The sequence below is a fragment of the Zonotrichia leucophrys genome, chromosome 15 (genome assembly GCF_028769735.1).
Source record: "Zonotrichia leucophrys gambelii isolate GWCS_2022_RI chromosome 15, RI_Zleu_2.0, whole genome shotgun sequence".
NCBI classification, from domain to species: Eukaryota; Metazoa; Chordata; class Aves; order Passeriformes; family Passerellidae; genus Zonotrichia; species Zonotrichia leucophrys.
The window spans coordinates 12395714-12420955 of NC_088185.1; the positions used below are offsets into that span (position 1 = coordinate 12395714).

A 25242-nucleotide genomic window follows, 5' to 3' on the forward strand; every position below is an offset into this window, starting at 1 on the left:
AGCAGGGCGGGCACAGCTGCTCTGGGGTGGCCCGTGCCTGCTGTCCCCGTGTCCCCAACACTCCCGGGGTGTGTCACTGTGTCACCCGCTGGGGATGCTCAGCCTCGCGCCCCTCCTGGTGCATCCCGGCTGCTCCCGGCCCTGCTTCCTTGGATCTGGGGGAGAAGGGACGGGGTGGGACCGTACACACACACGGGACAGCTGTGGGGACAGCGGGGACACCAGGGCTGATCCTGGGAGCCATGGAGCTGCCTGCTGATTGGCTGGGATCTGTGGGCCTGTGTGCTGATTGGCTGGGATCTGTGGACCTGTGTGCTGATTGGTTGGGATCTATGAACCTATCTACTGATTGACTGGGATCTATAGACCTGTGTGCTGATTGGCTGGGATCAGTGCTCCTGCCTGCTGATTGGCTGGGACAATGTCTATAGACCTGGTTGCTGATTGGCTGGGATCTCCATGCCTGGCTGCTGATTGGCTGAGCTGTCAGTACCTGCCCACATCTGGAGCTCCATGTATGTTGATTGGCTGGACAGCAACTGTGCTGATTGGCTGGGTGGTCTGTGACTGCTGATTGGCCATTGCTCCATATGGGCTGACTTGCAGGGCTGTCTGTGAGTGCGGATTGGCAGGATGGCACATGACTGCTGATTGGCTGGGTTGTACCTGAGTGCTGATTAGCTCTATGGTATCCAAGTGCTGATTGGTTCTATGGTACCCGAGTGCTGATTGGCTGGGTGGCCCGTGGATGCCCCGGTGCCAAGGGCAGGTTTTGGGGGTCACATCCCCCCACCCCATCCCCATCTCCATCCCCTTCCCCATCCCCACTCCAGCAGGGATGGCCGACCTGGCCCTCCCATCCCTCGCTGCCTGGATGTCCCCAGCATCCCGCAGGGCTGTCCCCTGTCCCCCCAGGGGGACCCTCCCGGCACCATCCCCCAGTCAGTGCCTGGCCCGGGGGGACACCGAGTGAGGGCCCCACCCCAGGGTCGCTGCCCCACCCTTGGAGGGGTGTCTGTGCCACCCGGGGGTCCCCCCTTTCTCCTTCACACCGGGGTGGGGTCCTGCTCTGTACTGGGTGGTCCCAGCCCCCTCCCCAGGGTCCCACTCTCCATTCCTGGGGACCCCACTCTATTCCCAGGTGTTCCTCTCTCTGCCCAGGGGAGCTCCCCACTCCCTTTCTGTGGGGTCCTCGCCCTGTCCTCGGGGGTCCCACCTCCCTCTCTGAAGGTCCCACCCTCTATTCCTCTTTTCCCCCTCTCTGCTCCGAGGGTCCCTTCTTGCTTTGGGGTCTCTCCATGTCCCGCGGGGTCCTCACTCTGTCCTGGGGTATCCCTGCTCCCTTCCCGGGGGTGCCATTCTCTATTCCCGGTGGTCCTGCTCCCTGCAGGGGATGTGTTCTCTCTCAAGGAGCTCCCTGCTCCCTTCCCGGGGGTCTCACTCTCTGTTCCCGGGGGTCCTGCTCCCTGCCCGGGGGGTTCAGTGCTCCCTGCGGGATCTCTCCACTCCCTTCCCGGTGGTCCTGTTTGCTGCTCCCGGGCTCCCGCTGTGCCCCGTGGTCCCCGTTCTCCTTTCGAGGGACAATCCTCTCCTTTCTGCTGCGGCTCCCGCTCCCCACCTGGGCGTGGCACGGGGTCCCCCCGCACCCGCGGGGCTGCGGCGGCGGCGCGGGGCGGTGCCGCTGCCGGTGCCGGTGGCGGGGCGGAGCGGCCGCCCCGAGCGCTATAAAGCGGGCGGCCGCGGCGGTGCCGCAGCGAGGGCGGGGGTCGCCATGAGCCTGATGCTGGAGACGCTGCTGGGCCCCCCGGGGGGGCTCCGCAAGGAGCCGGGCCGCGCAGCCCCGCGCTCCGCCGCCTCCAGCGGCTTCTACTCGTGGCCGGCCCCGGTGGTGGGACGGGCGCGGGGCGCGGGCGGCGGTGGCGGCAGCGCGGCCGCGTCCTCCACCGAGAGCCTGGACTCGCTGAACGGCGAACCGCGGGCGCGCAACGAGAAGGAGCTGCTGCAGGTGCTGAACGATCGCTTCGCCGGCTACATCGAGCGGGTGCGGGCGCTGGAGCAGCAGAACCGGGCGCTGGCGGCCGAGGCGGCGGCGCTGCGGCAGCAGCAGGCGGGGCGCTCGGCCATGGGCGAGCTGTACGCGCGGGAGCTGCGGGACATGCGGGGCACCGTGCTGCGCCTGGGCGCCGAGAAGGGCCAGCTGCGGCTGGAGCGGGCGCGCCTGGCCGAGGACGTGGCGGCGCTGCGGGGAAGGCTGGAGGACGAGGCTCGGCAGCGCTCGGAGCTGGAGGCGGCGGCCCGCGGGCTGGCGCAGCGCTCGGCGCAGGAGGAGCGGGCGCGGGCGCCGCTGGAGGAGCGAGCCCGGGCGCTGCGGGAGGAGGCGGAGCAGCTGCGGAGGCAGCACCGCGCCGAGGTGGGAGCGCTGCTGCGCGGGGCGCGGCCCGAGCTGCCCGCAGAGCCGCCCGCCTCCCTGCGGCCCGGAGTCACCGCCGCGCTCCGCGACCTGCGCGCACAGCTGGAGGGCACGGCCGCCCGCAGCACCCTGCAGGCCGAGGAGTGGTTCCGCGGTGAGTGCGAGGGTGGGGCCGCCGAACCCGCCGGGAGCATCCCGGTACCTCCCCCGGGACACGCGGGGCTGCCGCGCTCCGGGATGGGCTTGGAGCAAAGGGAGGCCCGAGGGATGCGGAACCCTCCGCTCTCTGTATCGTGTTAGTTACCGCCACCCCGGGAGGTGCAGGGACCCCTCCCACGTCTCCTGCGCTCCTGGAGGGTGTTGGGATAGCGAGTCCCCCTCTATTGCACTCGGGGAGGGTTAGTGCCCCCCACCCTAGCGGTGTGCAGGGACCTCCCGTACATCCACCTGGGAGGGCTTCAGGGTGACCCCATCCCTTCCACCAGAGCCCCAGTGCCTGCGGCTGCCCTGCCCGACTCCCCTCCGCCCCGCAGTGAGTTCCGAGGAGGGTTCCAGGACCAAGTTTTTGGGGTGCAGGACCCCCGATGCTGCAGGGAATTGTGCTGGTCCCTCTGAGCCGGGGCGAAGCCAGGGGTGCTTGCAGTGCTGGGGGGGCGGGACCGCATCCCTGACGCGGGAGGGGAGGACAGAGAGAGGCCCTTTTTTGGGGTGGGGGGGGCACTACGGTGCAGAGGGTGGGGTCGGCACCCCAAAAGCCGCTCGGCATCCCAGGCTGAGCCCCGGGCGCGCAGGGCGGCTCCAGCACCGCGGACAGCGGAGCTTCAGCACCGCGGGCAGCGGCAGCGGCGACCCCGGGCGCCCGTCCCGGGAATGGGGAACCGCAGGATCACTGCTCCCCGTTCCTGTCCCCTCATTCTGTGCCCTCCCTCGTCCCCTGGGGTGTCCGCAGGGCGCTGCGGCAAAACCCCCCCCGCCTCGGGCCGGGGCTGTGGGGCAGGGGGCTGTGGCACAGCTGAAGGGGAGGCGGGGGCTGCAGCGAGGATCTGCACTGGCTGAAGTCCAGCATGGCAGAAACAGCCCCGAGCTCGTCTTGCCCGTCCTCCTTCGCTTCCCGGCAGAGATGGAGGGAGGGGTGGGGAAGGCAGAGGGCTCAGGGAGCCCGGGGTGGCTCTGCAGAGGACACGGACGTGTGGCATGGACAGGTTTGGGTTTCCCCAAGGAGGGGAGGCTGCAGATTCCTTCCCCCCCGCCCTGCAGCTTCCCTTTTCCCTCGCAGTGAGGCTGGACAAGCTGTCGGAGGTGGCCAAGGTGAACACGGACGCCATGCGCCTGGCCCAGGAGGAGATCTCCGAGTACCGCCGGCAGCTCCAGGCCAAGACCACCGAGCTGGAGGCCCTCAAAGGGACCCAGGAGTCGCTGGAGAGGCAGAGGCAGGACTCGGAGGAGCGCCACCATGCAGATGTCCTGTCCTACCAGGTGCCGTGGCGCAGTGGGCAGCGGCCCAGGCTGGGGAGGGACCATCCTGCTGCTGGGGAGGGCAGCGCTGGGGTTTGGCTTCAGGGATGGGAAGGAGTTGTGGGACATGCTTGGGGCTGTGTCAGAACTGGCCTTCCCCAGCCCACAGGGATGAGGAACCCAGAGCCTGAGGTGGTGTCTGGGCTGTTGTGTCCCTCAGCTCCCCTGGAGCTGCCCCATGGCACTGCCTGGCACTGAGCTGCCTGTGAGGATGGTCACAAATGCCATGGAAGTGTGTCCAGGCTTTGGGCCACATCCTGTCCTCCAGATCTGGGAAGTGAGGGCTGCCTTAGTGGCCTTAGAATGAAGTGCTGTCCCCAGGGTGGTGCCACCAGCCTCCAGCTGGAGTTCACTTACCATTGGACTCACTCAAGTCCTAGAAGCATTCCCACAGCGTGTCCCTGCTGGAGGCAGTGCTGGGAGCATGCAGGGGCTCAGCTGGAGTGCAGCTCCTTGCTCAGGGCATGCAGGGCTCCTGCCAGGTCCCCCAAGGCACCTGGACACCTTGGGGCCACCCCTGGCTGTGTCCCCTTCGCTGTGTGTCTGCAGACTCCTCCGTGAGGACACCTTGGTGCTGGAGACCAGGGGACAGTTTAGGGGTGCTCCTGTGTCCCCCTGCTCCTGGGGACTGTGCCATGTGTCCCCTCCCATTACTGCTCTGTCTGCCCACAGGAAACCATCCAGCAGCTTGACAATGAGCTGAGGAACACCAAGTGGGAGATGGCAGCTCAGCTCCGCGAGTACCAGGATCTGCTCAACGTCAAGATGGCCCTGGACATCGAAATTGCTGCCTACAGGTACAGGGGGGCAGGGGAAGGTGTGGAGGGTCTCACCCAGGTCTGCTCAAAGTCCCTTGTTAACACCTGGGCTCCTTTTGGTGAGCAAACCATCCATCCACGGTGGGCAATGTCCAGCTGGGTGACCCCGTGGTGTGTGGTGGGAAGGGCAAGGAAACCTGCTCATCCCTGGCCATAGGAGCAGGAGGATCATCCAGGATGGGGCAGGGAGGGAGATGGAGCTGCAGGACATTGCTGGCAGCTCCTGGTCATGGGGGGACAGGAGAAGCCATCACTGAGTGCCCTGCCCTGGTCTCTCCCTGGCAGAAAGCTCCTGGAAGGGGAGGAGTATCGGCTCGAGACTGGCATTGGGATGCTCTCCTACCCCGAGGTGGTCCCCAAGCCTCCCAGCATCACCACCAGCATCAAGGTGAAGAGCGAGGAGAAGATCAAGGTGGTGGAAAAATCAGAGAAGGAGACAGTGATTGTGGAGGAGCAGACTGAGGAAATCCAGGTGACCGAGGAGGTCACAGAGGAGGAGGAGGCTGAGAAAGAGGCTGAGGAGGAAAAAGCTGAAGAGAAGGAGGAAGAGGGGGAGGAAGAAGAAGAAGAGGAGAAAGCTGAAGAAGAGGGAGAAGAAAAGGCCAAGTCTCCTGCAAAGGAGGAGGCTGAGTCCCCCTCAAAGGAAGAAGCCAAGTCCCCAGAGAAACCTGAGTCCCCCTCAAAGGAGGAGGCCAAGAGCCCAGCAGTCAAGTCCCCTGAAAAGCCCCCATCCCCCTCAAAGGAAGGGGCCAAGACCCCAGTTGTGAAATCCCCAGAAAAACCTGCAACCCCCTCAAAGGAGGAGGCCAAGAGCCCGGCTGTGAAGTCCCCAGAGAAACCCCCAACCCCCTCAAAGGAGGAAGCCAAGACTCCAGCTGTCAAATCCCCTGAAAAGCCACCAATGCCCCCTAAGGAGGAGGCCAAGACCCCGACAGTGAAATCCCCAGAGAAACCCACACCTCCCTCTAAGGAGGAGGCCAAGACCCCGACAGTGAAATCCCCAGAGAAACCCACACCTCCCTCAAAAGAGGAGGCCAAAACCCCAACTGTCAAGTCCCCAGAGAAACCCCCAGCCCCTTCTAAAGAGGAGGCCAAGCCCCCAGCTGTGAAATCCCCAGAGCCACCTGCAACTCCCTTGAAGGAGGAAGCCAAACTCCCATCTATCAAATCCCCAGAGAAGCCCCCAAGCCCCACTAAAGAGGAGGCCAAACCTCCAGCTGTGAAGTCCCCAGAGAAAGCCAAATCTCCCGTGAAGGAGGAGGCCAAGTCTCCACAGAAGGAGGTGGCCCCAGCCAAGGAGCCAAGCCCTGCTCCAAAGGCCCCGGCCAAGGAGGAGCAGCCCAAGGAGGTGAAGGCTCCCTCCAAGCCTGAGGAGGCTAAGAAGGAAGAAGCTCCCAAGAAGGACATCCCAGCCAAGGCAGAGGAGAAACCTGAGGAGAAACCAAAGGAGAAGGCAGCTGCTGTGCCAGAGGCTCCAGCCCCACAGGCCAAAGAGACCAAGCCAAGCCCCAAACCCGCCGAAGAGGGAAAAGCTGAGGAGGCTCCAGCAAAACCTCAGCAGGAGGTCAGCAAAGCAGCCACCAAGGAGGCTGAAAAGCCAAAGGCTGAGGAGCCTAAGAAGAAAGTAGAAGAACCCAAGAAGGAGAAGGCGGAGGAGCCCAAGAAGGCAGAGGAGCCCAAGAAAGAGAAGGCGGAAGAGCCCAAGAAGGAGAAGGCAGAGGAGCCTAAGAAGGTGGAGGAACCCAAGAAGGAGAAGGCAGAGGAACCCAAGAAAGCAGAGGAACCCAAAGCTAAAGCAAAACCCAAAGATGAGCCCAAAGCCAGTAAGGAACCCCCCAAAGCCGAGGCTCCCTCCAGCAAGGAGGGCACAGCCCCAGAGCCGGGGAAGAAGTGACGGAAAGGTCCCAGGAGCCGCAGGCACCTCCGGGCACGGGAGCTGCTCCGCTCCCTGCCATGGCTGGGCCCAGGGTGGGAGCCCAGGGACCCCCAGGACCCCCAGGCCAGGCTTTCCCTTAGCAATAGGCCCGTGAGAGCCCCTCGGGTGGGCGATTGCTTCCCTCGCAGAACGTGATATTCGCCGAGCGCCACATTTAAACACTTGAATATAACCCAGGAGAAGAGGGGGGACCCCCAGGGGAACCCCACCACCCTTCTCCTCTAAGTGCATTTATTTAATGTATGTGCAATGGATGGATGAGTGCAATGCAGAGCTGTAGCTGCTTGGGGGGGCTGGCGGGGTCCTGCCCTGCCCTGGGGGGTGACAGTCCCTTGGGGCAGAGGTGGGAGAGGCTGGGAGCTGCTGGAATGCTCACAGACACACACGGTGCACCAGGAACCTCAGCCCACTGATCTTTGCTTTCTGTGCAATAACCAAATAAAAGTGCTTACAGAGACACCCTGGCTCTGCTGGTTTGTCCTGGGAGAAGACAGGGAAGGAAGGTGGGAATGTGGGGCTGGGATCCCTCACCCAGGGCTGGGGTGGGTGACATGGGGCTTTCCAGAGGGGAAACACCCCACAGCAGGCACGAGGACCCTGTGTCCTGAGCACGGAAACAGGGCCAGCCTGCCATGCTTTCCTAAGGATTTCAGTGTGTTTTTTCCCTTCCTTCTTTTTTTAAAGCCTGGCTCCCAAGGGACTGGGAGAGCCTGGTTTAACCCAAGGGCTGCGGCACAGCCCGGCACTGCAGCACTGCACCGAGGGCAGGGCAGGGCTGGGGGGAGTGGGAGAGGGGCTCTCAGCCCTGCTGGGGGGAGCACAGAGAGGCTGGGAGGAAGGAGGGACAGTGACAACAGTGACCTTGGGAGGGGGGGATGGAACCCCAGCTCTGCCAGTCTGGGACCCCCACACAGAGCAGTGCAGCGGAGGGGGCACATCCCAACTCCCTGATGCCAAGCAGGACAAGCCAAGCCAGGATGTCCCACCCCTCACCCTGCCTGTCCCAGGACAGGCTCTGCTCCCCTCCAAGGCCAGGGAGCAGAGAAGCCCCCCAGGATGCAGGGATTGTGCTGAGTGGGCTGGCAGCCAGCAGGCAAGGACAGGCTGGGGCTGCACTGCGGGCTCTGAAAGGGCTATTTTTAGCCACCTCAGTTTTTAGCCACCTCAGCTCCCAGTCCCTGTGCTGGGGAGGGAAGTCAGGAGGCAGGAAGCAACCCTGGAAAGGCAGTCAGAGCCCAGGGCTGGGACACAAGGCTTGCTGCAGCCCTCGCAGCTCCCTCATCCCAGCCCCTCTGCACAGACAAGGCACCCACATAGTTTTTCTTTAGCTCAGTTTAATCCCTTTGACTACAAAACCTTCAAACAAACCCCAAAACATTGTAAAAGGAGCAGAAACGTCAGGATGTGAACACTCCTCCCATGGAGCGTACGAGTCCCATCCCAGAGTGAGCCCCAGGGCTGCTCAGCGGTGGCTGAAGAACCCCTGGGGGTAGTTGAACTTGAAGGGTTTCAGGCGCAGGGGACCCCTGGAAGAGGAGAAGAAGGGAGGCTGTGAGCACAGGGATCAGGAACCTCCCATAGCACCCACAGAACAGGCCCAGTTCTGGGGCTATTATGGGGGCTGATCCCTCTAGGACAGGCTTCCAGGAGTGCTGTGGTGTGTTCTTAAGTTTGTTAGTTTGCTCCCCCCATTTTCTGTATTACTTCCTGCTGCTACCCTGCCAGTTAGGTTGCTATGGAAATGAAACTGCTCCTCCCTTGGTTTCTCTTATAAAGTGAAAGTTGTTTCCTCCTTGGGGTCAGTCAATCACTATTTTTCTCCTCCCAGGTTTCGAGAATTTTCTTTTCTCTGGGAGTTACGGTTGGCTGTAACCCCGGAGCCCCTCCTATGATTTATAACAATTGGTTACTTTGGTATATCAGTTATGTTTCATACCTCCAAATATGTATTTCTATTGGATAGCCGGGTTTCCCTGCCTTCTTCCCCCCTTTTTTCCTTAAAACCCTCTCCTGCCCCCTGTTCAGGGCCATTTGCTGGGTGTTTCCCCTCCTTGTTGGTTCTTCTGTAATAAACCGACAGTTTACCCCCAGCAAGTGGTCGCCTCCTAATTCGTCTCTCACCGCGCTGCTCCGAGCTATCCCCCAGCTCAGCCCGAGGCCAAGACGCCGAGGGGGGCTGGCTTCAGATGCGCAGGGGCCCTGGCCTTCGCCCCTCACCAGACAGCCGGATTCCAGGGCCGTTCACGCCCCCGCGCACAGGAGCAGCAATGCCACCAGGGTCCCTGGCAGCACCCTGACCCCCAGGCAGCTCCCACCTGACCAGGCGCAGACACATCTTCTCCTGGGGGAACTCCTTGGGCCCCTCCACGCTGGGATCGTGGGGCTCTGTCTCCAGGTACACGTCCAGCACCATGCACAGCCGCTGCAGCTGGTTGGTGAGCAGCTGGTAGCCAGGTTTGGGCCCCCACAGCTCCTTGTAGTAGACATTGACCTCGCTCTCCATGGCCTGGAAAACAGGGATGAGGTTGGCACAGGCTTGGATCTCTACCCTGCAATCCCAGGAGTGTCACAGACATCTTTTATGAAAAATCTTTTTTTTAGGATTTTTCCTCTTAAGAAAGTGAGAGGCTTCAGGAACAAAATGTAAACATTGATTATTTGCTGCTGTGGAATGCAACAGGTGGATCTTTAATTAGCTCATGTTAGATGTTTGTAATTAATAGTGAATCACAGTGAATCTCAGACAGAGAGCTTGAGCTACAAACTTTTGTTATCATTCTTTGCTATTTTATTCTTAGCTAGCTTTCTAATGAAATCTTTTCTTCTATTCTTTTAGTATAGTTTTAATGTAATATATATAATAAAATAATAAATCAAGCCTTCTGAAACATGGAGTCAGATCCTCATCTCTTCCCTCAACCTGAGACTCCTGTGAACACCGTCACACAGGAGTGTCCAGCCACCAGCTCACCCCAACATTCCCTTGTTATGGGCACAGATCTGCTGGGGACACCCCAAAAATGCAGCCCCCACCCCACAGTACCCGAATGTTGTCGTCGTTGCTGCTGTTCCTCTCTCCCTTCCAGTTGAGGCACAGGCTGAAGACAGGAGGCAGCGTGGAATAACCAGGGTTCAGCACCACAGCTGCCTGGAGCTTGGCTGAGCAGGAAAAAGGTGTCACTGACAGGGCCTCCAGCCAGGGGGGTTAGCCATGAGGCTGCCCTGGGATGAGGATTGGGAGCTCCCAAGGGAAGGAAAGGTGCTTACCTGTTCCCCTCTCTATCAGGGCCATGTAGTAGAGGTGAGTGTCTTCAGCCAAGCCAGCCTCTATCACATCCTTAGTGTAGGGCAGCTCCTGAGAGGAGAAAGAGGAATGATGGCTGCAGTGCCACGTGGGAGCTGGAAGGGAGGGATTCAGCCTTGTGCTCAGCACTTACAGCATAATCCTCATAGGGAATGGCAGTCCACTTCACCAGGCGGGAGACGATCTTGGTGGGGAAGAGCTGCTGGCACTCGCTGGACACCGGCACAACGCCGTGCTCTGAAAGCAAGGACAGGGCTGGGGACACTGCTCTGCCACTGTCCTGCAGTGGGGACACTCCCAAAGCGGGACCTGGGCACGATGCCATCCTCCTGCAGCTCCACCAGGTGCCCAGCAGAGCCCAGGCTGTGACTGAATGGGATTCCTGGGCTGTGATCCCACAGGACCCTTGGCCTGCAGCTCCACTGGATCCCTGGCTTGTGATCCCATGGCATCCTTGGGCTGTGATCCCACTGGATCCCTGGGCTGTGATCCCACTGGATCCTTGAGCTGTGATCCCACTGGATCCCTGGCTTGTGATCCCATGGCATCCTTGGGCTGTGATCCCATGGGATCCCTGGGCTGTGATCCCACTGGATCCCTGGCTTGTGATCCCATGGCATCCTTGGGCTGTGATCCCATGGCATCCTTGGGCTGTGATCCCACTGGATCCCTGGGCTGTGATCCCACTGGATCCCTGGCTTGTGATCCCATGGGATCCCTGGGCTGTGATCCCACTGGATCCCTGGCTTGTGATCCCATGGGATTCCTGGCTTGTGATCCCATTGGATCCCTGAGCTGCTTGACAAGCACACAACATGCATGGTGTGCAGTTCACCTCCCACCATGTCCCAGATCACTTCCCAGCACTGGGATGGCCATTCCCAAAGAGGTGCTGGGCACTGGAAAGGGCACAGCCTTCCCATGCTACACAAAAGAGGGCAGTTCCTTCATTCCTACAACTCCCAAGGGCTGAGGGAACAACTGAGAATGCTGAGGGTGGCACTGCCACCCATCAAATGTCACATCAGCCAGCTGATGTCTCCTCTCCTGTGATTGCTGATGTTCCACTCTCCTTCCCAGTTCAGCACTGGCTGAAGATGGGCCAGCAGCTTGGAATAACTGGGATTCAGGACCATGGCCACCTGGAGCTTGGCTGAGCAGGGAAGAGATGCTTCCCTGCATGAGGACCCTGCCACTGCACCCCTGTCCCCAGAGAAGGGTGAGGAGCCTGGCAGGACTCTGCCACTGCACTTCTGTCCCCAAACAATGGGCAGGACCCTGTCATTGCATCCCTGTCCCCATGGAAAGGACAGGGAGCCTGACAGGACCGTGCCACTGCATCCATGTCCCCAAGGAATGGGCAGGGAGCCTGGCAGGACCTTGCTACTACATCTCTGTCCCCAAGGAATGGGCAGGGAGCCTGGCAGGACCGTGCCACTGCACCCCTGTCCCCATGGCAGGGTGGGGAGCCCAGCACTCACCTAGGGATGCAAACTGCTTGTGCAGGGCCAGGCGGGACTGCAGGCGGCTCCGGAGCAGCTTCACTGTCAGCTCCATGTGGCTGGCACTCAGGGAATTGTCAGCAGCCACCGTGTGCTGTGGGCAGGAGGGATGTCAGGCCAGGAGCCACATCCCCACAGGGACAGGCACCCATCATTCAGGCACTAAAAGGGCTTGGACTGCCACATGTGTGACAGGAAATACATCAGTGTGGCCCCACACACAGATCCAGCCCAGCTCAGCCTGCCCCAGCCATGGTTTGGGGGCAGATGGGGCCAGCAGGGGGACAGGACAGGACCCCAAAGGTCAGCCCAACGTTGTGGGGGAGAAGGGAGGGGTTTGTGCCATGCCTGAGGCTGCTCCTTGGGGAAATGCAGGCCGCCCAGCTTCTGCACCCACACATAGGGGTGTCCCAGCTCTGTCACGTAGTCACTCAGGGTCAGGATGCTGTGGGGACAATGAGGAAGGGTCACATCAAGCAGGGAGGATTTGCTGTGCTGGAGCCAGGAACTAAAGGCAATGGCCTGGGTGACACTCACCCCACTTTATCAAACTGGAACTGGTTGGCCGGGTTGGGCGTTTTCCTGCCGTGGTCCCCTGGATAGAGGCAGTTGAGGAGGGAGTCTGGGGAGAGCAGGTCCCTGGCAGAAAGAGAGGAGAGGTCAGTCAGCAGCAGTCTGGGCTCCTCATCCCTCCATGAACAGGCTCCAAGCCCAGAGAAGGGATTATGAGCTTCATGAGCTCAAGAGCAGAATGACTTTCCCCTGATTCCACTCCAAAGGGAGAGCTGTCTCCAGGATGGAAATCACAGGGCCCCAGCTCCTGCTCTTCCAGGAAGCTGCTCCCTCTAGTGCCATGAAATTCCTCATGTCTGACTACTCACAGGACTGACCAAGCACAATGGGCTGCAGGATTTGGGGTCTGGCTCAAGGCACAGCCTCCCTGCTTTGGGGTAACACAGCCAAGGGCAGCAGGAGGAGGGAACGCCCTGCACAGGATCTCCAGCTGCTGTCACAGAGGGTTTGGGGTGTCTGCAGCAGGAAGAGAACCCCAACAGGATGAGGAGGCTGCATATGGGACAGGCTGGGAGGCAGCACCTGCTCCCAGGCAAGCCCAGACCAGCTTTTCCCACCTCCCCCTTCCTCAGGCACCTCCTGTGCCAAGGAGAGCCACCAGAGAGCTGGCAGCCGCTGGGAGCTCCCTGGGCAGGCTCCCAAAGCTGCCACTTCAGCTTTCCCTCACACCAATCAGGCTCTGCAGGCTCTGGGGAGCACAGGCAGCTGCATCTCTGGAGCTCAGGACAAGGTGACCTCAGGAACAGGCAGGTGAGGGAGCTGCCAGGCTCTGCCTGTGGGAGGGAGGCTGAATGTGTCAGCAGGAGAGACTTTTCCCCAGTTCCTGACAGCTCTGGCACTGCTGAGACGCTCCCAAACTCCCTGAGTCTGGCTTGTCATGGCAGAGGAGAGGGGGAGGAAGGTGCTTGGGCTGTGCAGGGCTCCCAGACCCACAGGGGCAGAGGGGTCCCTGCCTGATGAGCTCTGGGCTGTGTAGGGTTCCTAGATCCCACAGAATCACAGCCTGATGAGCTCAAGGCTGTGCAGGGCTCCAAAATCCCACAGAATCACAGCTCAATGATCTCCAGGCTCTGCAGGGCTCTAAAATCCCAAGGAGTCACTGCCCAATGATTTCCAGGCTCTGCAGAGCTCTCAAACCCCACAGAATCACTGTCCAATGATCTCCAGACTCTGCAGGGCTCCTGGATCCCATGGAGTCACTGCCCAATGGTCTCCAGGCTGTGCTGGGCTCCCAAACCTCACAGAATCACAACTCAATGATCTCCAGGCTCTACAGGGCTCCCAAATCCCACAGAATCACTGTCCAATGATCTCCAGGCTCTGCAGGGCTCTCAAACCCCACAGAATCACTGTCCAATGATCTCCAGACTCTGCAGGGCTCCAAAATCCCATGGAGTCACTGCCCAATGGTCTCCAGGCTGTGCTGGGCTCCCAAACCTCACAGAATCACTGCCAATGGTCTCCAGCTGTGCTGGCTCCCAAACCTCACAGAATCACAACTCAATGATCTCCAGGCTCTACAGGGCTCCAAATCCACAGAATCACTGTCCAATGATCTCCAGGCTCTGCAGGGCTCCTGGATCCCATGGAGTCACTGCCCAATGATCTCCAGACTCTGCAGGGCTCCAAAATCCCATGGAGTCACTGCCCAGTGACTTCCAGGCTCTGCAGGGCTCCCAAACCCCATGAAGTCACTGCTTGGTGATCTCCAGGCTGGTTCCCCACAGGGCTCTCCTTACCCAGCACTGATGGCTGTGGTCATCTCCATGGCAGTGGTCACCTTGGCTTTCACTGTCATGACGTTGAGGTTCATCAGGTAGTGGAAGGTCAGGTGAAGCACGTTCTCATCTGCCCACACAGAAGGGGTGACATTGGTGGTGACTCAGAGAAACCCCTCCACACTTCCAGCTCCCTCCAAGATCCCCAGGGTGCTGCTGGGGACAGTCCCTGAGCTGCTGTCCCACCCCAGAGCCCCTCACCTTTGCACTTCAGGTCCAGTGTGACAGACAAGGGGTGTCTCTTCAGCATCTCCTTGCGTTTGTCGTCCAGCTGCACGCCCAGGGTGGGCCTGCGCCGCTTCTGGAGAGGCAAAACAGCTGTGAGAGCCTTCCCCTGCTCCTCACCAACCCAGGGACCTTCCCAGCACACAGCTCCTTCCCTCCAGTCCAGCTCCACAACCCCCAGCACCACAGTCACACTGTCCTGGGGAGGGAGAGGAGCAGGAAACTCTCACTCAGCTCAGCTCCTGTCACTCCTTCAGCTCCAGGGAATGTCTCCACTCCTGGGAGACAAAGCCAAGCACCTACTGGCCCAAAGCTTTCCCACTGCAAGAGGCAGAACCTGGAATCACTGAATCCTTTAGGCTGGAAAAGCCCTCTGAGAGCATCAAGTCCAACCATCCCTGCAGTACTGCCAAGGCCACCACTGCCCCATGTCCCCCTGTGCCACAACCACATGGTTATTCAATCCCTCCAGGGATGGGGATTCAGCACTGCCCTGGGCAGCTGTGCCAGGCTGGGCAGCCCTTTCTGTGAAGGAATATTCCCAATATCCTCCTCTGGCAGATCTCCTTTCATCCTGTCCCTGTTCCCTGGAGCACAGCCCGACCCCCCGGCTGTCCCCTCCTGTCAGGAGCTGTGCAGAGCCACAAGATTCCCCCTGAGCCTCCTTTGCTCCACGCTGAGCCCTTTCCAGCTCCATTCCCTTCTCTGGACACAAGACCCTTCCCTTTACCCTTCCCCACAGAGCAGCCCCATACACCTGGCACTGCTGCTGCTGGTGGGAGTGGAGGCCCAGAGCCCCCTCAGGCTTTGCTGCTGGGAGCAACCAGCACCTCCATCCTCCCCTCAGCATCCAGCAGGAATTATTTGTAGGAGAAACACTTCCTCCAAGGAGTGCTGAACAAGCCCTGGTGCAGAGAATGCTTTTGGCACGGGATGGACACAGATCCCTCCCTGTTGGACACAGCTCCCTGCCCTCAGGCTATTTATACAAAGTGGAGCAGCTCCAGCCGGAGCTGCAGGGATGGGACACAAGAGGAGCAGCTCTGTACCCTGCCTGCTCCTGCATTTGGGACACCAGCTGGAAATGGCAGCTCCCTCCTCCCAGGAAAGGTCAGCATTTGACATCACTGCAGTTCCACACACACTCAGAGCGTGCAGGGGCAGTTCCCAGCCCCAGCTCTCCCCAGAGGGGGGCAGTGCTGTCCCTTACCGTGGTTTGCTCCTCCTCGGCGTCGGAATCGCTCTCATCATCTGCAGAGAGAGAGGGGTGTCAGCAGGGACCACCCAGGGCTCAGCTCTCCCACCACCAGCAGGACCACCAGGGCTTTTCCCAAGCCCTGACACCCCTCTCCCAACAGAGGCAGGGTCCCAGGAGCTGCCCACACACAGGAACAAGTCCCCAGGGCAACACCACAACTCACCCTGTGAGTCCTCAGGTGGCTTATAAAGAGCCTTGGCTTCCTCCACACTCCCTTCAATGGCCACCACCAGCTTCTTATCTGCAGAGGAGACAGGAAAACTGAGTTAGGAATGCCATTCCTGCTGCAAAGGCAGTGAGCAGAGCAGCCCTGCCCCTAAAGCTCCTGGTTCCTGCTGAAGGAAGCTCCAGCAAAAGGCCAGTGGGAGGAGAGGTGTCTGGAAGGTTCTGGGAGGCCACCACTGGGCTGGATCTCCTGGGCAGGATGGGGTCAGAAGGTGGAAAACGCTGGGTTTTGGGGGAGTCTCCCTGGAAACCATAAGGGCCAAATGTTTATTAAGAGCCAAGGGAGGTTGGGATGTGGCTGGGACAAGCAGGGACCTGGTGTGGCCAAGCACCACCGTGTCCTTCCATGCTCCTCTGGCACTGAGAGGAACAGGTCACACCACAGCCCTCACCACACAGGAGGTGTGCAAAGGCCAGTGGGATTCCTGATTCCTGTCCTCTTCCAGGAAATCCCTCCCAGCTCAGGGAGGCCGCAGAAATCCCCCCCAAAATAAAGGGATGAAGGTTTCTGAGTGAGCTGTGGGAATGGCCTCTACAAGGCCTGGGGTCCCCAGGTGGCACAAGGCAGGGGGTGACAGCTCTGGGGAAGCTGTGACAGCACTGAGCCAGCTCACAGGCTGCAAGGACATCCCTGCTGACCTTGGCAAGGGGAGAAGGGGTGGGAAGGGAGCTTCCCAAGCACTTCTCCCAGCGAGGCAGCTGAGCAAACAAGGTTTCAAATGCTGCTGCCTCACTGCGCCGTGGGGCCACCCCGCTGCTCTGCGCTCAGCAGAATCTGACAGCAGAGCAGACAGGGGGGAAACACCCCAAAAAGTGTTGATTGCTGCAGGCAGGAGTGAAGTCTGGTCTGTGGGGGGCATTGGGGGGGCACTGGCCCCTCGGTGCTCACCACAGGCCTGTCCATAGGCACTGGCTTGGACGAAGAGGACGTAGAGAGGCGGCGGGAGGTGCCGGGCGGTCTCGTACTGCTTGTGAGCCTGGTCGAAGGGCATGAACAGGTACTCCTGCACAGGGAGGGAGGCCTGGGAATGACAGGGAGAGCCTTCAGCACTGGGAGGGGAACAGCTCATCATCCTCGCCCCGAGAGAGCAGGAGATGAAGCTGCCACAGCAGTGGTGGTGCAGGGTTAAATATGGAGAGCCCCAGGAAAGGGCTGGCAGCTGTCTCACTGGGAAAGTTTTGGATCTGGAAATAACCCAGCTCCTCCTCCTGTTCTTCCCTCCCAAGGCAGCCACAGGGGGCTGGGACTGCGTGGGGCTCTCCAGGGAAAGGCCCATTTAGCAGCTCCTGCAGCTGCAGTTCTGCAGGAATTGCTGCATAAATAAAAAAGGAGACTCTGGAGGGGTCTCAGATCTGCCCCTTGCCCACCCCGAATGGGAATGAAACATCTCCAAACCCAAACCAGCCCAGGAGCTGCCCCTCAGGGTGACCTCCTGCAGGGCTCAGGTACCTGCATGATGCTGTTGAGTCGAGGCTGGAGGCTGCTCAGATATTCCTTCTTCACCTCAATCTCCTTCAGGATCTTCTCCTTGCTGGTCAGGCACTCCTTGTATTTCTCTGCCAGCCTAGGGGAGGGAATTCTGTCACTGCCACCCACCACAGCTCTAAACCTGCTGGGGTCCACCTGGATGATGAGCCCCAGCATCCCTGCCCTGACAGAAGGAACCAGGAGAGCTCAGACATGGGGAAAACACAGAGCTCCTAACACCAAGGGCAAGGGGAGGCAGGAAGGAACTGATTGGAGATGGAAAACAGACAAGGAAAAGGGGAAGCTCAGCCTTGTGCTGTGCTCCACAAAGGGAACTGGCTCTTCCCTCAGGAGATCTGCTCCCACACCAGGCTCTGCTGCCAGCAGCCATGACCCCTCTGAGCTCCCTAAGAGGCTTTGTCCCTTCATGTCACAAAGCCAAGGTTCAACAGAGAAAACCCAGGAAAATGCAAGCACCATGATGCTCTGAGCCCTGGATACCTTGTGTTCAGGGAGAACACAGCAAATCCCCTCACTGCTGCTGCCTGCAAGCCCTTTCCCAGCAGGAGCAGGGATCTGCCCAGGACAAGGGTTCTCCAAGGGGGAACAGACCTGACCTTGCAGAACTTGGATTCTGTTTCCAAGCAAAACTGTGTTTGTGGGGGTCAATGCACATCCCAAGAGGCTCCTACACAAGCTGCAGTGTTCACACACCTTCCCAAAACAGAGCTGTGAAATCCCTGCACTCCACTCCAGAGGCACCTCACACAAGGTGGAGAAGAATCCAAAGCCAATCCAATGGGGTTGCACAGCTAAAAACGCCAACATAAATCATGGATGGATGTCAACAACCCCAACATCACCAGAAAATGCCCAGAGCACCACTGGCATCTGCTTGTGAGCAGCTGAACAGGCCATGTTCCACCTCAGCAGTGGTGGGAGAAGGACAGGGGCATTCCTCAGACACCACAGAGTGAGGACTGGGAATTCCAAGGCCTCTCAGCAATTCAATGAGCAGCTGAGGGTCTCCATGAGGTTTGCAATGATCAGAGATCTGCAGGTGAACACTCCTCTGCTTGTGTCACAGGCAGAGCCAGCTGGAGGATCCTGCCTGTGCCTTCCACCAGGCAAAAGCAGCCAGATTTTAGGGAAAGGATCTGGGAAAAGGGAAGCATGAAGGGTTGGAGGCACCCAGCACCTCATCTGCTCTGCTGAGCTGCCCTCAGGCTGCACCCACCAGCACATTCCAACTGATCTTTCCAGAAGGTGCTCCTGGACACTGCCTGCCTGTTATCCAAACACAGGAATGCTGTGTCATGTTTGCTTTTCCCAGGGGGCAAGAGTCAGGGAGCAGCTGAGCCCTGGCACAGCGGTGACGCCAGCAGCAGGACACAGGGCTGGCCCAGCCTGGCGTGGTTGGCAGCTCCACAGCATGGCATGGAATGGCAGCAGCTCCAGCCAGGATGGGCTCCCTTTGCTCCTTGGATCATCAGGCAGTGCCAGAGAACTCCCTGACCTATGGAACAAGGATCCCAGCAAGGCCAGCTCTGCACAGAGGGAATCTCCCAGCCACACAAGAGGGTGTGAAAAACTTCATCCCTACATCTGCTCCCCAGCAGCTCTGGGTGTCTGCCCAGACCCCTGGAGCTGGGACACGGAGTGGGGACACCCTGAACTCCAGGTGTGTGCTGAAGCAAAGTGGAAATTTTCTAGGGTAGAAATCCATTTTGATTTAGGTGAAGTGTACATTTTTGAGTTGAGTCTGTGGTTAGAAAACAGAGCTTTTTAGCCTGATTGCAAAGCCTAGGCTCAGAGAAACTGCTTCAGTGAAGGACAGAGATAAGGGTGGGGGAAGACAGAGGGTGATAGAGAGAGACAGAGACTGCTGTGAGAGCAAGTCAACCTGACCTGGGAATTCTTTCTGATACAGAAGAACTAGCAGCAAATGTCACGTGAACTTCATAAAAATGAATATGTATGAACCTACTGTGAAATTGTATGCATATGTATCTGAGAGGGGGATAAAAAGAGACCTGAAGTTCCCAGAAGTACACATATCATTTTAGGAGAACGATTCCCACATGTGCCCAGTGCTGTAATAAACATACATACAATAAACATACCGGCTTTACAACTTCCACAAAAGTTGTGGAGTTTTGATTATCTCTGCAAAACAGTGCCCTGGGAGCTGGGACATGGACAGGGGACACCCTGAACTGCAGGTGTGTGCCCAGATCCCTGGAGTGGGACATGGACACCCTGAACTGCAGGTGTGTGCCCAGATCCCTGGAGTGCAGGAGCACAGAATGGGAACACCCCTGACCCACCTCTTGCGCTGCTCCAGCTCCCAGTCCAGGCGGGCCAGGGTCTGCTGGTGGGGCTCAGTCAGGGTGATGGCAGGGCGGCTGATCTCAGGGGGGGCCTCTTTGTAGAACTCCTCCAGGCTCACCAGCTCGATCTCCTCGTGTTTGGACCTGCCAGGACACATGGATCAGACCAGGGAAAAGTGGGAAGTGCTCAATGTGTCCCACAGGAGAATGTCCCACTGGTCCCTGCTGCTGAGCCACCACCATCAGTGAGCTGAGCTTGTTTTGACCTCCACTGTCTGTGCCCAAAGGAGCTCCAGGAGAGCTGGAGAGGGACTGGGGACAAGGGATGGAGGAACAGGACACAGGGAATGGCTCCCACTGCCAGAGGGCAGGGATGGATGGGATATTGGGAATGAGGAATTGTTCCCTGGCAGGGTGGGCAGGCCCTGGCACAGCTGTGGCTGCCCCTGGATCCCTGGCAGTGCCCATGCCAGGCTGGACATTGGGGCTGGAGCAGCCTGGGACATGGGAGGTGTCCCTGCCATGACAGGGGTGGCACTGGCTTCAATGTCCCTTCTAACCCAAACTATTCCATGATTACAAACACCTGGAGCACCCACTGTGCTCCCACAGTGAATGTGGGAAGAGCTCCCAAACTCAGGAATCCCCCACCCATCCCAGACACACCAGTGCTCTCTCCTCTCCCTGGCCATGCTCACTTGAATTCCAGGCACTTGGTGATCTCTTTCTGCAGGTGCATCACCTCATAGAGCAGGTTCTGGAGCTGCAGGTGATAGGCATCAACCTTCTGCTTTGCCTGAAACACAGACACAGCCAGAGCAGGGATGGAGCAGGAAAAACAGTCACCAAGAGAGAGTCACCAAGACCCCGTCACTACAGCAGCTTGGGACAGCAGGTTTTGGGGTATGCAACAGTTTTTTGGGGGAAGAATGACATTTTTAAGGGCTGGAAGAGCAAAGGATTGTGACAGGAAACTGATCCTGCTCCTTCCTGCACATCTCAAAGCCAAGTCACAGGACAGGGCTCATTTGCTGGGGCACACAGTCCCCTCTCTGAGAACTCCGGGTATGGAGCTTCCAGGCCAATCACCCACCCCTTGATACACTTGCACAACACCAGACCCTTGAAACAGAGTTTCTGACTCCTGCTACACTTGAGAGAAAACCAGATACTGCTCCTTCATTATTGATTTATTACAGCTGCCCTGCACCCAGCAGGAGTTTATCAGGATCAGAGCCTGTCTCAGGTTGAAAGATTTAGCTGGGGCTGTGTGTTCTGTCCCCATCTGTCAGAGCTGGGGCAGTTCTCTGCTGTCCATGGGCAGTTTTTTCTTTATCTCTCCCACAGCCAACCCTCCCTCCAGGAGATCTCTGCTGTCCATGGCCACTGAGTGTCCCTGCAGGGCTGATCCAATCCCAGCATCCCATGGGGAGATGCTCCGCCCAGGGGAGGAGCCAAGCATTCCTACCTGGATCCAATCTGAGCCTGGCACAGCACAGCAGCCTTTGCCCCCTGCATTGCCAGAGGAGCAGCTTTCTGCTGCCCTGCATGGCCAGAGGGAGCCCAGGCCCATCTGCAGCAGCCCTGGAGCTGCAGAGGAAAACTCCCCCCTTGTGCAGGATCCCTGCTGCAGCAGAGCCACAGCTGGCACTGCAGGAGGGCTGAGCCCCCATGGATGGGGCTGGGACACCCCCTGACACACAGGGGGACAGGGCATGCTCTCACTCTGTCAATGTTTTTTTTGTTGTTTGTACTATTGCATTTATATTTTTAATTTTCTTAGTAGAGAACTGCTATTCTTATTCCCATATTTTTGCCTGAGAACCTCTTAAATTCAAAATTATAATAATTCAGAGGGGGGTTGCATTTTCCATTCCAAGGGAGGCTTCTGCCTTCCTGTCTGTTCAAACCAAGACAGAGCCTCCCAACAAACCCCACGACCTGGCTGAGGTGTAACTCCTCACCCCACACACACAGAGCAGGCAGGACCTGCCCCATCTCTGCCCCCCCTAATCCCAGGCTGCATTCCTCCCTCCCAGCCCCTCCTGGCACCTCGTGGGTCTGGTCCCTGCCCTTCTTGAGGCGGATGTGGGCCAGGCGGTTCAGCTTCTTCAGGGTCATGAAGTGCACGCAGCTCTGCACGCGCCGCTCGTCGATCTCCGAGGCCTGAGGGCAGGAGACGGGGTGGAAGCAGGAGGGACGGCTGGCACCTCCTCTGCAGGGAGCTCCTGCCACAAAACAGGCTCCATGCTTTGCTGTGGAGCCACATTTATGTCCCTGGGGCTGCTGAGGGAGCCTCCTGCTGCCAGACCACAGGGCTGTGCTGGGAGCAACTGCGAGGGGTCCAGGCTCCTCAGAGAATCACTGCAGCCATTTGCCTCAGCAGCAGGAACAGGGGTGGTTCAGCCTGAGGCACCTGATGTGTCCCAGGAGCCTGGGACAAGGGAGGCTATTCCATTTCCAGAGCCCAATCCCTGCCCCAGAAGCCTGGGAAAGGGAGGCTCTGTTCCATTTCCAAAGCTAAACCCCTGCCTTAGCAGCCTTGGTTGGACAAGGAAGGCTGCTCCATTTCCAGGGGCTCAATTCCTGCCCCAGCAGCCTGGGCAAGGGAGGTTATTTAATTTCCAGAGTTAAATCCCTGCCCCAGGAGCCCAAGACAAGGGAAACATTTCCAGAGCTCAATTCCTACCCTAACAGCCTTGGACAAGGAAGGCTGTTCCACTTCCAGAGCCCAGTTCCTGCCCCAGCAACCTGGGAAAAGGAGGCTGTTCCATTTCCAGAGCTCAATTCCTTGTCCAGCAGCCCAGGAAAGGGAGGTTATTCCATTTCCAGAGTTAAATCCCTGCCCCAGGAGCCCAAGACAAGGGAAAGTGTTCCACTTCCAGAGCTCAATTCCAACCCTAGCAGCCTTGGACAAGGAAGGCTGTTCCATTTCCAGGGGCTCAATTCCTGTCCCAGCAGCCTGGCAAAAGGTTCTGGGAAAGGGAAACTGCTCCATTTCCAGAACTCAATTCCTGCCCCAGCAGCCCTTGGACAAGGAAGGCTGTTCCATTTCCAGAACTCAATTCCTGCCCCAGCAGCCCTGGACAAGGAAGGCTGTTCCATTTCCAGGGGCTCAATCCCTGCCCCACAACCTGGGAAAAGGAGGCTGTTCCATTTCCAGGGGCCCAATCCCTGCCCCACAGCCTGGGAAAAGGAGGCTGTTCCATTTCCAGAGCTCAATTCTGCCCCACAGCCTGGCAAAGGGAGGCTGCTCCATTTCCCTGACTCTGTCCAGGAGACATCACACCTCCTGCTGCCCTTCTCCTGGGATTAACACCAAAGACAGACATGTTACACCCCATGTGGAGGCCTCTGCTCACATTCTCCTTGATGCCCCGGCTCTTCAGCTCCTGGATCTCTGCCATGAGCCTCTGGAGCTCCTGGCAGGTCTCCCTGTAGAGCTCGTAGTCCTTGATGGGGTCGCGCAGATCCACCTCGCTCTCCTCGCTGTAGTACCTGGCATCCTGCCAAGGCAAGAACACTCCTGTGGCTCATCCCTTCCCCTGCAAAGGGCTCTGGGGGACGGGCTGCCACTTCTGCCCATGAATCCCATGGCTTTACACAGGGAGAGGACTCAGCTAAAACAATCCCAAACCCACCAGTCACTAAAACACCTGGCAAGGTCAGGCTGTCTTTAATTGTCATAAATTTGAATTGGCAAATTCAATCTGTGCAGGGCCAGGAGTTGGACTGGAGGATCCTTGTGGATCCCTTCCAACTCAGGATACTCCATGATCTCCATGTGACCACAGAGGACAATCCAGAATGGTGATTCCTCCTCCTCCTCCACCCCGCTCCCCACTCTGGCTGATCCTACACTATCCTGCTGCTCACGGGAGGGTTTGAAGGCACCATGCAAATCCCTGAGGGATCTTCCAGCTTTGAGCTCACTCTCCAGAGGAGTGTTTGTGTCTCCTGAAAGAGATGGAAGCAGGTTTAGGAATTCACAGTGGGAGTTCAGGAGGCATTGGAAGCTGGGGGAACTGGATCTCACAATTCATGGAATTCCAGAATGGTTTGGGTGGGAAGGGAGGACTTTAAAGCCCATCCAGTCCCATGAGCAGGGACACCTTCCACTATCCCAGTTTCTTCCAAGGCCCATCCAACGTGGCCTGGGATGCTGCCAGGATGGGGCAGGCACAGCTTCTCTGGGATTATTTTCCAGCAGGGAAAGCCAGGCCAGCACAGAGGGGTGTGGGCGGGGCCCTGGGCACGTCTGTACCTGGTCCGTGTCGCCCTTGCCCCGCTTGCCCTCGGCTGGGACCCCGTCCGTGCGGATCACCTTGGGCTTCCTCTTCTTGCTGGACTCGGAGGACATGGTGCTGCCGGCAGGGCTGGGGAGGGAGCACGGGGTGAGCCCGTGGGGGCCAAACCCGCCCAGACCGGGGCTCTCCCGGGCTCCTCCCGCCAGCCCCGCCGGGGCTCTGCAGTGTGCGCTGGGCCTCCCTCCATCCTGCACCTCCCAGCCCTCTCCAGCACAGCGAGCCCAGGGTCCGCTCCACCACAGCCCCCCGGCCCCCCAGTGCCACTGAGCTCCCCTGGGACCCCGGGCCCGAGCGCTCAGCCCCTCCCTGAGCCCCCGGACTGCGACTTTTGCCACCTCAGAGCTCTCACAGACCCGGGAGCCTTCGCTCCTCCAGAACACCCCAAAGCCTCGCACATCCATCCCGGAGCAAACTCTCCTGCGAGCTCCCCCAGACCCGGGACACTCCACCTCTCCAGAGCCCAGCACACCGAGCCCAGAGCCATTCACTCCCTCAGAGCCACCCCAGATCCTCACGCCGGGGTCTCTCCGCCCTCCAGAGCCCAGCACACCGGGCTCAGAGCCCTTCAATCCCTCAGAGCCGCCCCAGACCCTCACGCCGGGGACTCTCCGCTTCCCAGAACCCCCAGAGCCCCGCACACCGAGCCCAGAGCCATTCACCCTCTCAGAGCCGCCCCAGACCCTCACGCCAGGGACTCTCCGCCCTCCAGAGCCCAGCACATCGAGAGCCCTTCCCTCCTTCAGAGCCGCCCCAGACCCTCACGCCGCGGACTCTCCGCCCATCCAGAGCCCTCAGAGCCCCGGACATGGGCCCGAGCCCTTAGAGCTCCCACAGCACGGGGCCTTCGCCCCCCAGAGCAGGACCCTCCAGTTGCACCGAGCCCCTGGCACAGCGGGACACAGACCGCCCGCCCCTCCGCAGCCCCAGGGCCGGGGTCGCTCCCCCATCCCCTGCCGGGGGTCCCGGCTCACCCCGGCACTCACCGCGCCTCGCCTCCGCGCCTCCGGAAGTGACGTCACGGAGCACAGAGCGCGGCGCGGAGCGGCGGCCGCTGCTCCAGGCGCCCCCTGGCGGACCGGGCACGCTGGAGGACCCGCGGGGGGGCGTGGCTTCATGAATTTGGCGTGGCTCAACAAAGGGGCGTGGCCACATGTGAGACCTCCACACTGGGGGCACTGGTGGGACTGGGGGAGTCCTGGTGTAGGAGGGCACCCACAGGAATGGGGGGAGCTTGGAGGGGTCCCAAAAGCACTGATGGGTGTCCATGGGCTGGGATGGGGTCCCTGATGGCACTGGGGGTACCCATGGGCTTGGGATGGGGTCCCTGATGGCACTGGGGGTACCCATTGGTTAGGGGGCCTTAGGATAGGGTCCCAGAAGCACTGATGGGTGTCCATGGGCCAGAGATGGGGTCCCCAGTGGTACTGGGGGTACCCATTAGTTGGAGGGGCTTGGGATGAGGTCCCTGATGGCACTGGGGGTACCCATTGGCCAGAGGGGTATGGAAAAGGGGCCCTGATGGCATTGGGAATGCCCATAGGCCTGGGATGGGGTCCCCAGTGGCACTGGAGGTACTCATTGGATGGGGGGGCT

At 59.5% G+C, this 25242-nt stretch overlaps 2 protein-coding genes across 5 annotated transcripts; one reads left to right on the forward strand and one right to left on the reverse strand.

The window, feature by feature from the left end:
- The first annotated feature begins 1744 nt into the window (after positions 1 to 1744).
- On the forward strand, positions 1745 to 7136 carry NEFH (neurofilament heavy chain). The gene is made up of 4 exons (XM_064726775.1): positions 1745 to 2564; positions 3687 to 3886; positions 4598 to 4722; positions 5029 to 7136. The coding sequence occupies exons 1-4, from the start codon at positions 1772 to 1774 to the stop codon at positions 6635 to 6637; spliced, it is 2727 nt and encodes a 908-aa protein (XP_064582845.1). The 5' UTR covers positions 1745 to 1771; the 3' UTR covers positions 6638 to 7136.
- Positions 7137 to 7993: 857 nt separating this feature from the next.
- On the reverse strand, positions 7994 to 25230 carry THOC5 (THO complex subunit 5). 4 transcript variants are annotated; one of them, XM_064726778.1, is made up of 21 exons: positions 24633 to 25230; positions 23667 to 23718; positions 23219 to 23299; positions 22705 to 22848; positions 21395 to 21508; positions 20041 to 20138; positions 19340 to 19486; positions 16995 to 17109; positions 16434 to 16566; positions 15483 to 15560; positions 15272 to 15312; positions 14038 to 14137; positions 13798 to 13906; positions 12023 to 12124; positions 11834 to 11930; positions 11465 to 11579; positions 10117 to 10220; positions 9947 to 10034; positions 9723 to 9838; positions 8995 to 9185; positions 7994 to 8205 (listed from the first exon to the last, which is right to left on the reverse strand). In XM_064726778.1, exons 2-21 carry the CDS (start codon positions 23700 to 23702, stop codon positions 8142 to 8144), a joined length of 2073 nt encoding a protein of 690 aa, XP_064582848.1. In that variant the 5' UTR covers positions 23703 to 23718; positions 24633 to 25230; the 3' UTR covers positions 7994 to 8141. The 4 variants fall into 4 exon arrangements, with proteins under 4 accessions (XP_064582848.1, XP_064582846.1, XP_064582849.1 ...); XM_064726776.1 differs by having other exon boundaries at positions 23607 to 23718; XM_064726779.1 differs by lacking the exon at positions 23219 to 23299 and having other exon boundaries at positions 23607 to 23718; positions 24633 to 25229.
- Positions 25231 to 25242: the final 12 nt, after the last annotated feature.

Excerpts from the sequence above, each read along its gene's own strand:
- NEFH (XM_064726775.1), top strand. The coding sequence starts at position 1,772 with ATGAGCCTGATGCTGGAGACGCTGCTGGGCCCCCCGGGGGGGCTCCGC. Across the intron at positions 2,565-3,686 it reads GGCCGAGGAGTGGTTCCGCG|TGAGGCTGGACAAGCTGTCG; the intron begins GTGAGTGCGAGG and ends TTTCCCTCGCAG. Across the intron at positions 3,887-4,597 it reads CAGATGTCCTGTCCTACCAG|GAAACCATCCAGCAGCTTGA; the intron begins GTGCCGTGGCGC and ends GTCTGCCCACAG.
- THOC5 (XM_064726776.1), bottom strand. The coding sequence starts at position 23,702 with ATGTCCTCCGAGTCCAGCAAGAAGAGGAAGCCCAAGGTGATCCGCACG. Across the intron at positions 15,561-16,433 it reads TGCCTATGGACAGGCCTGTG|ATAAGAAGCTGGTGGTGGCC; the intron begins GTGAGCACCGAG and ends TCTCCTCTGCAG. Across the intron at positions 8,206-8,994 it reads ATGTGTCTGCGCCTGGTCAG|GGGTCCCCTGCGCCTGAAAC; the intron begins GTGGGAGCTGCC and ends CTCCTCTTCCAG.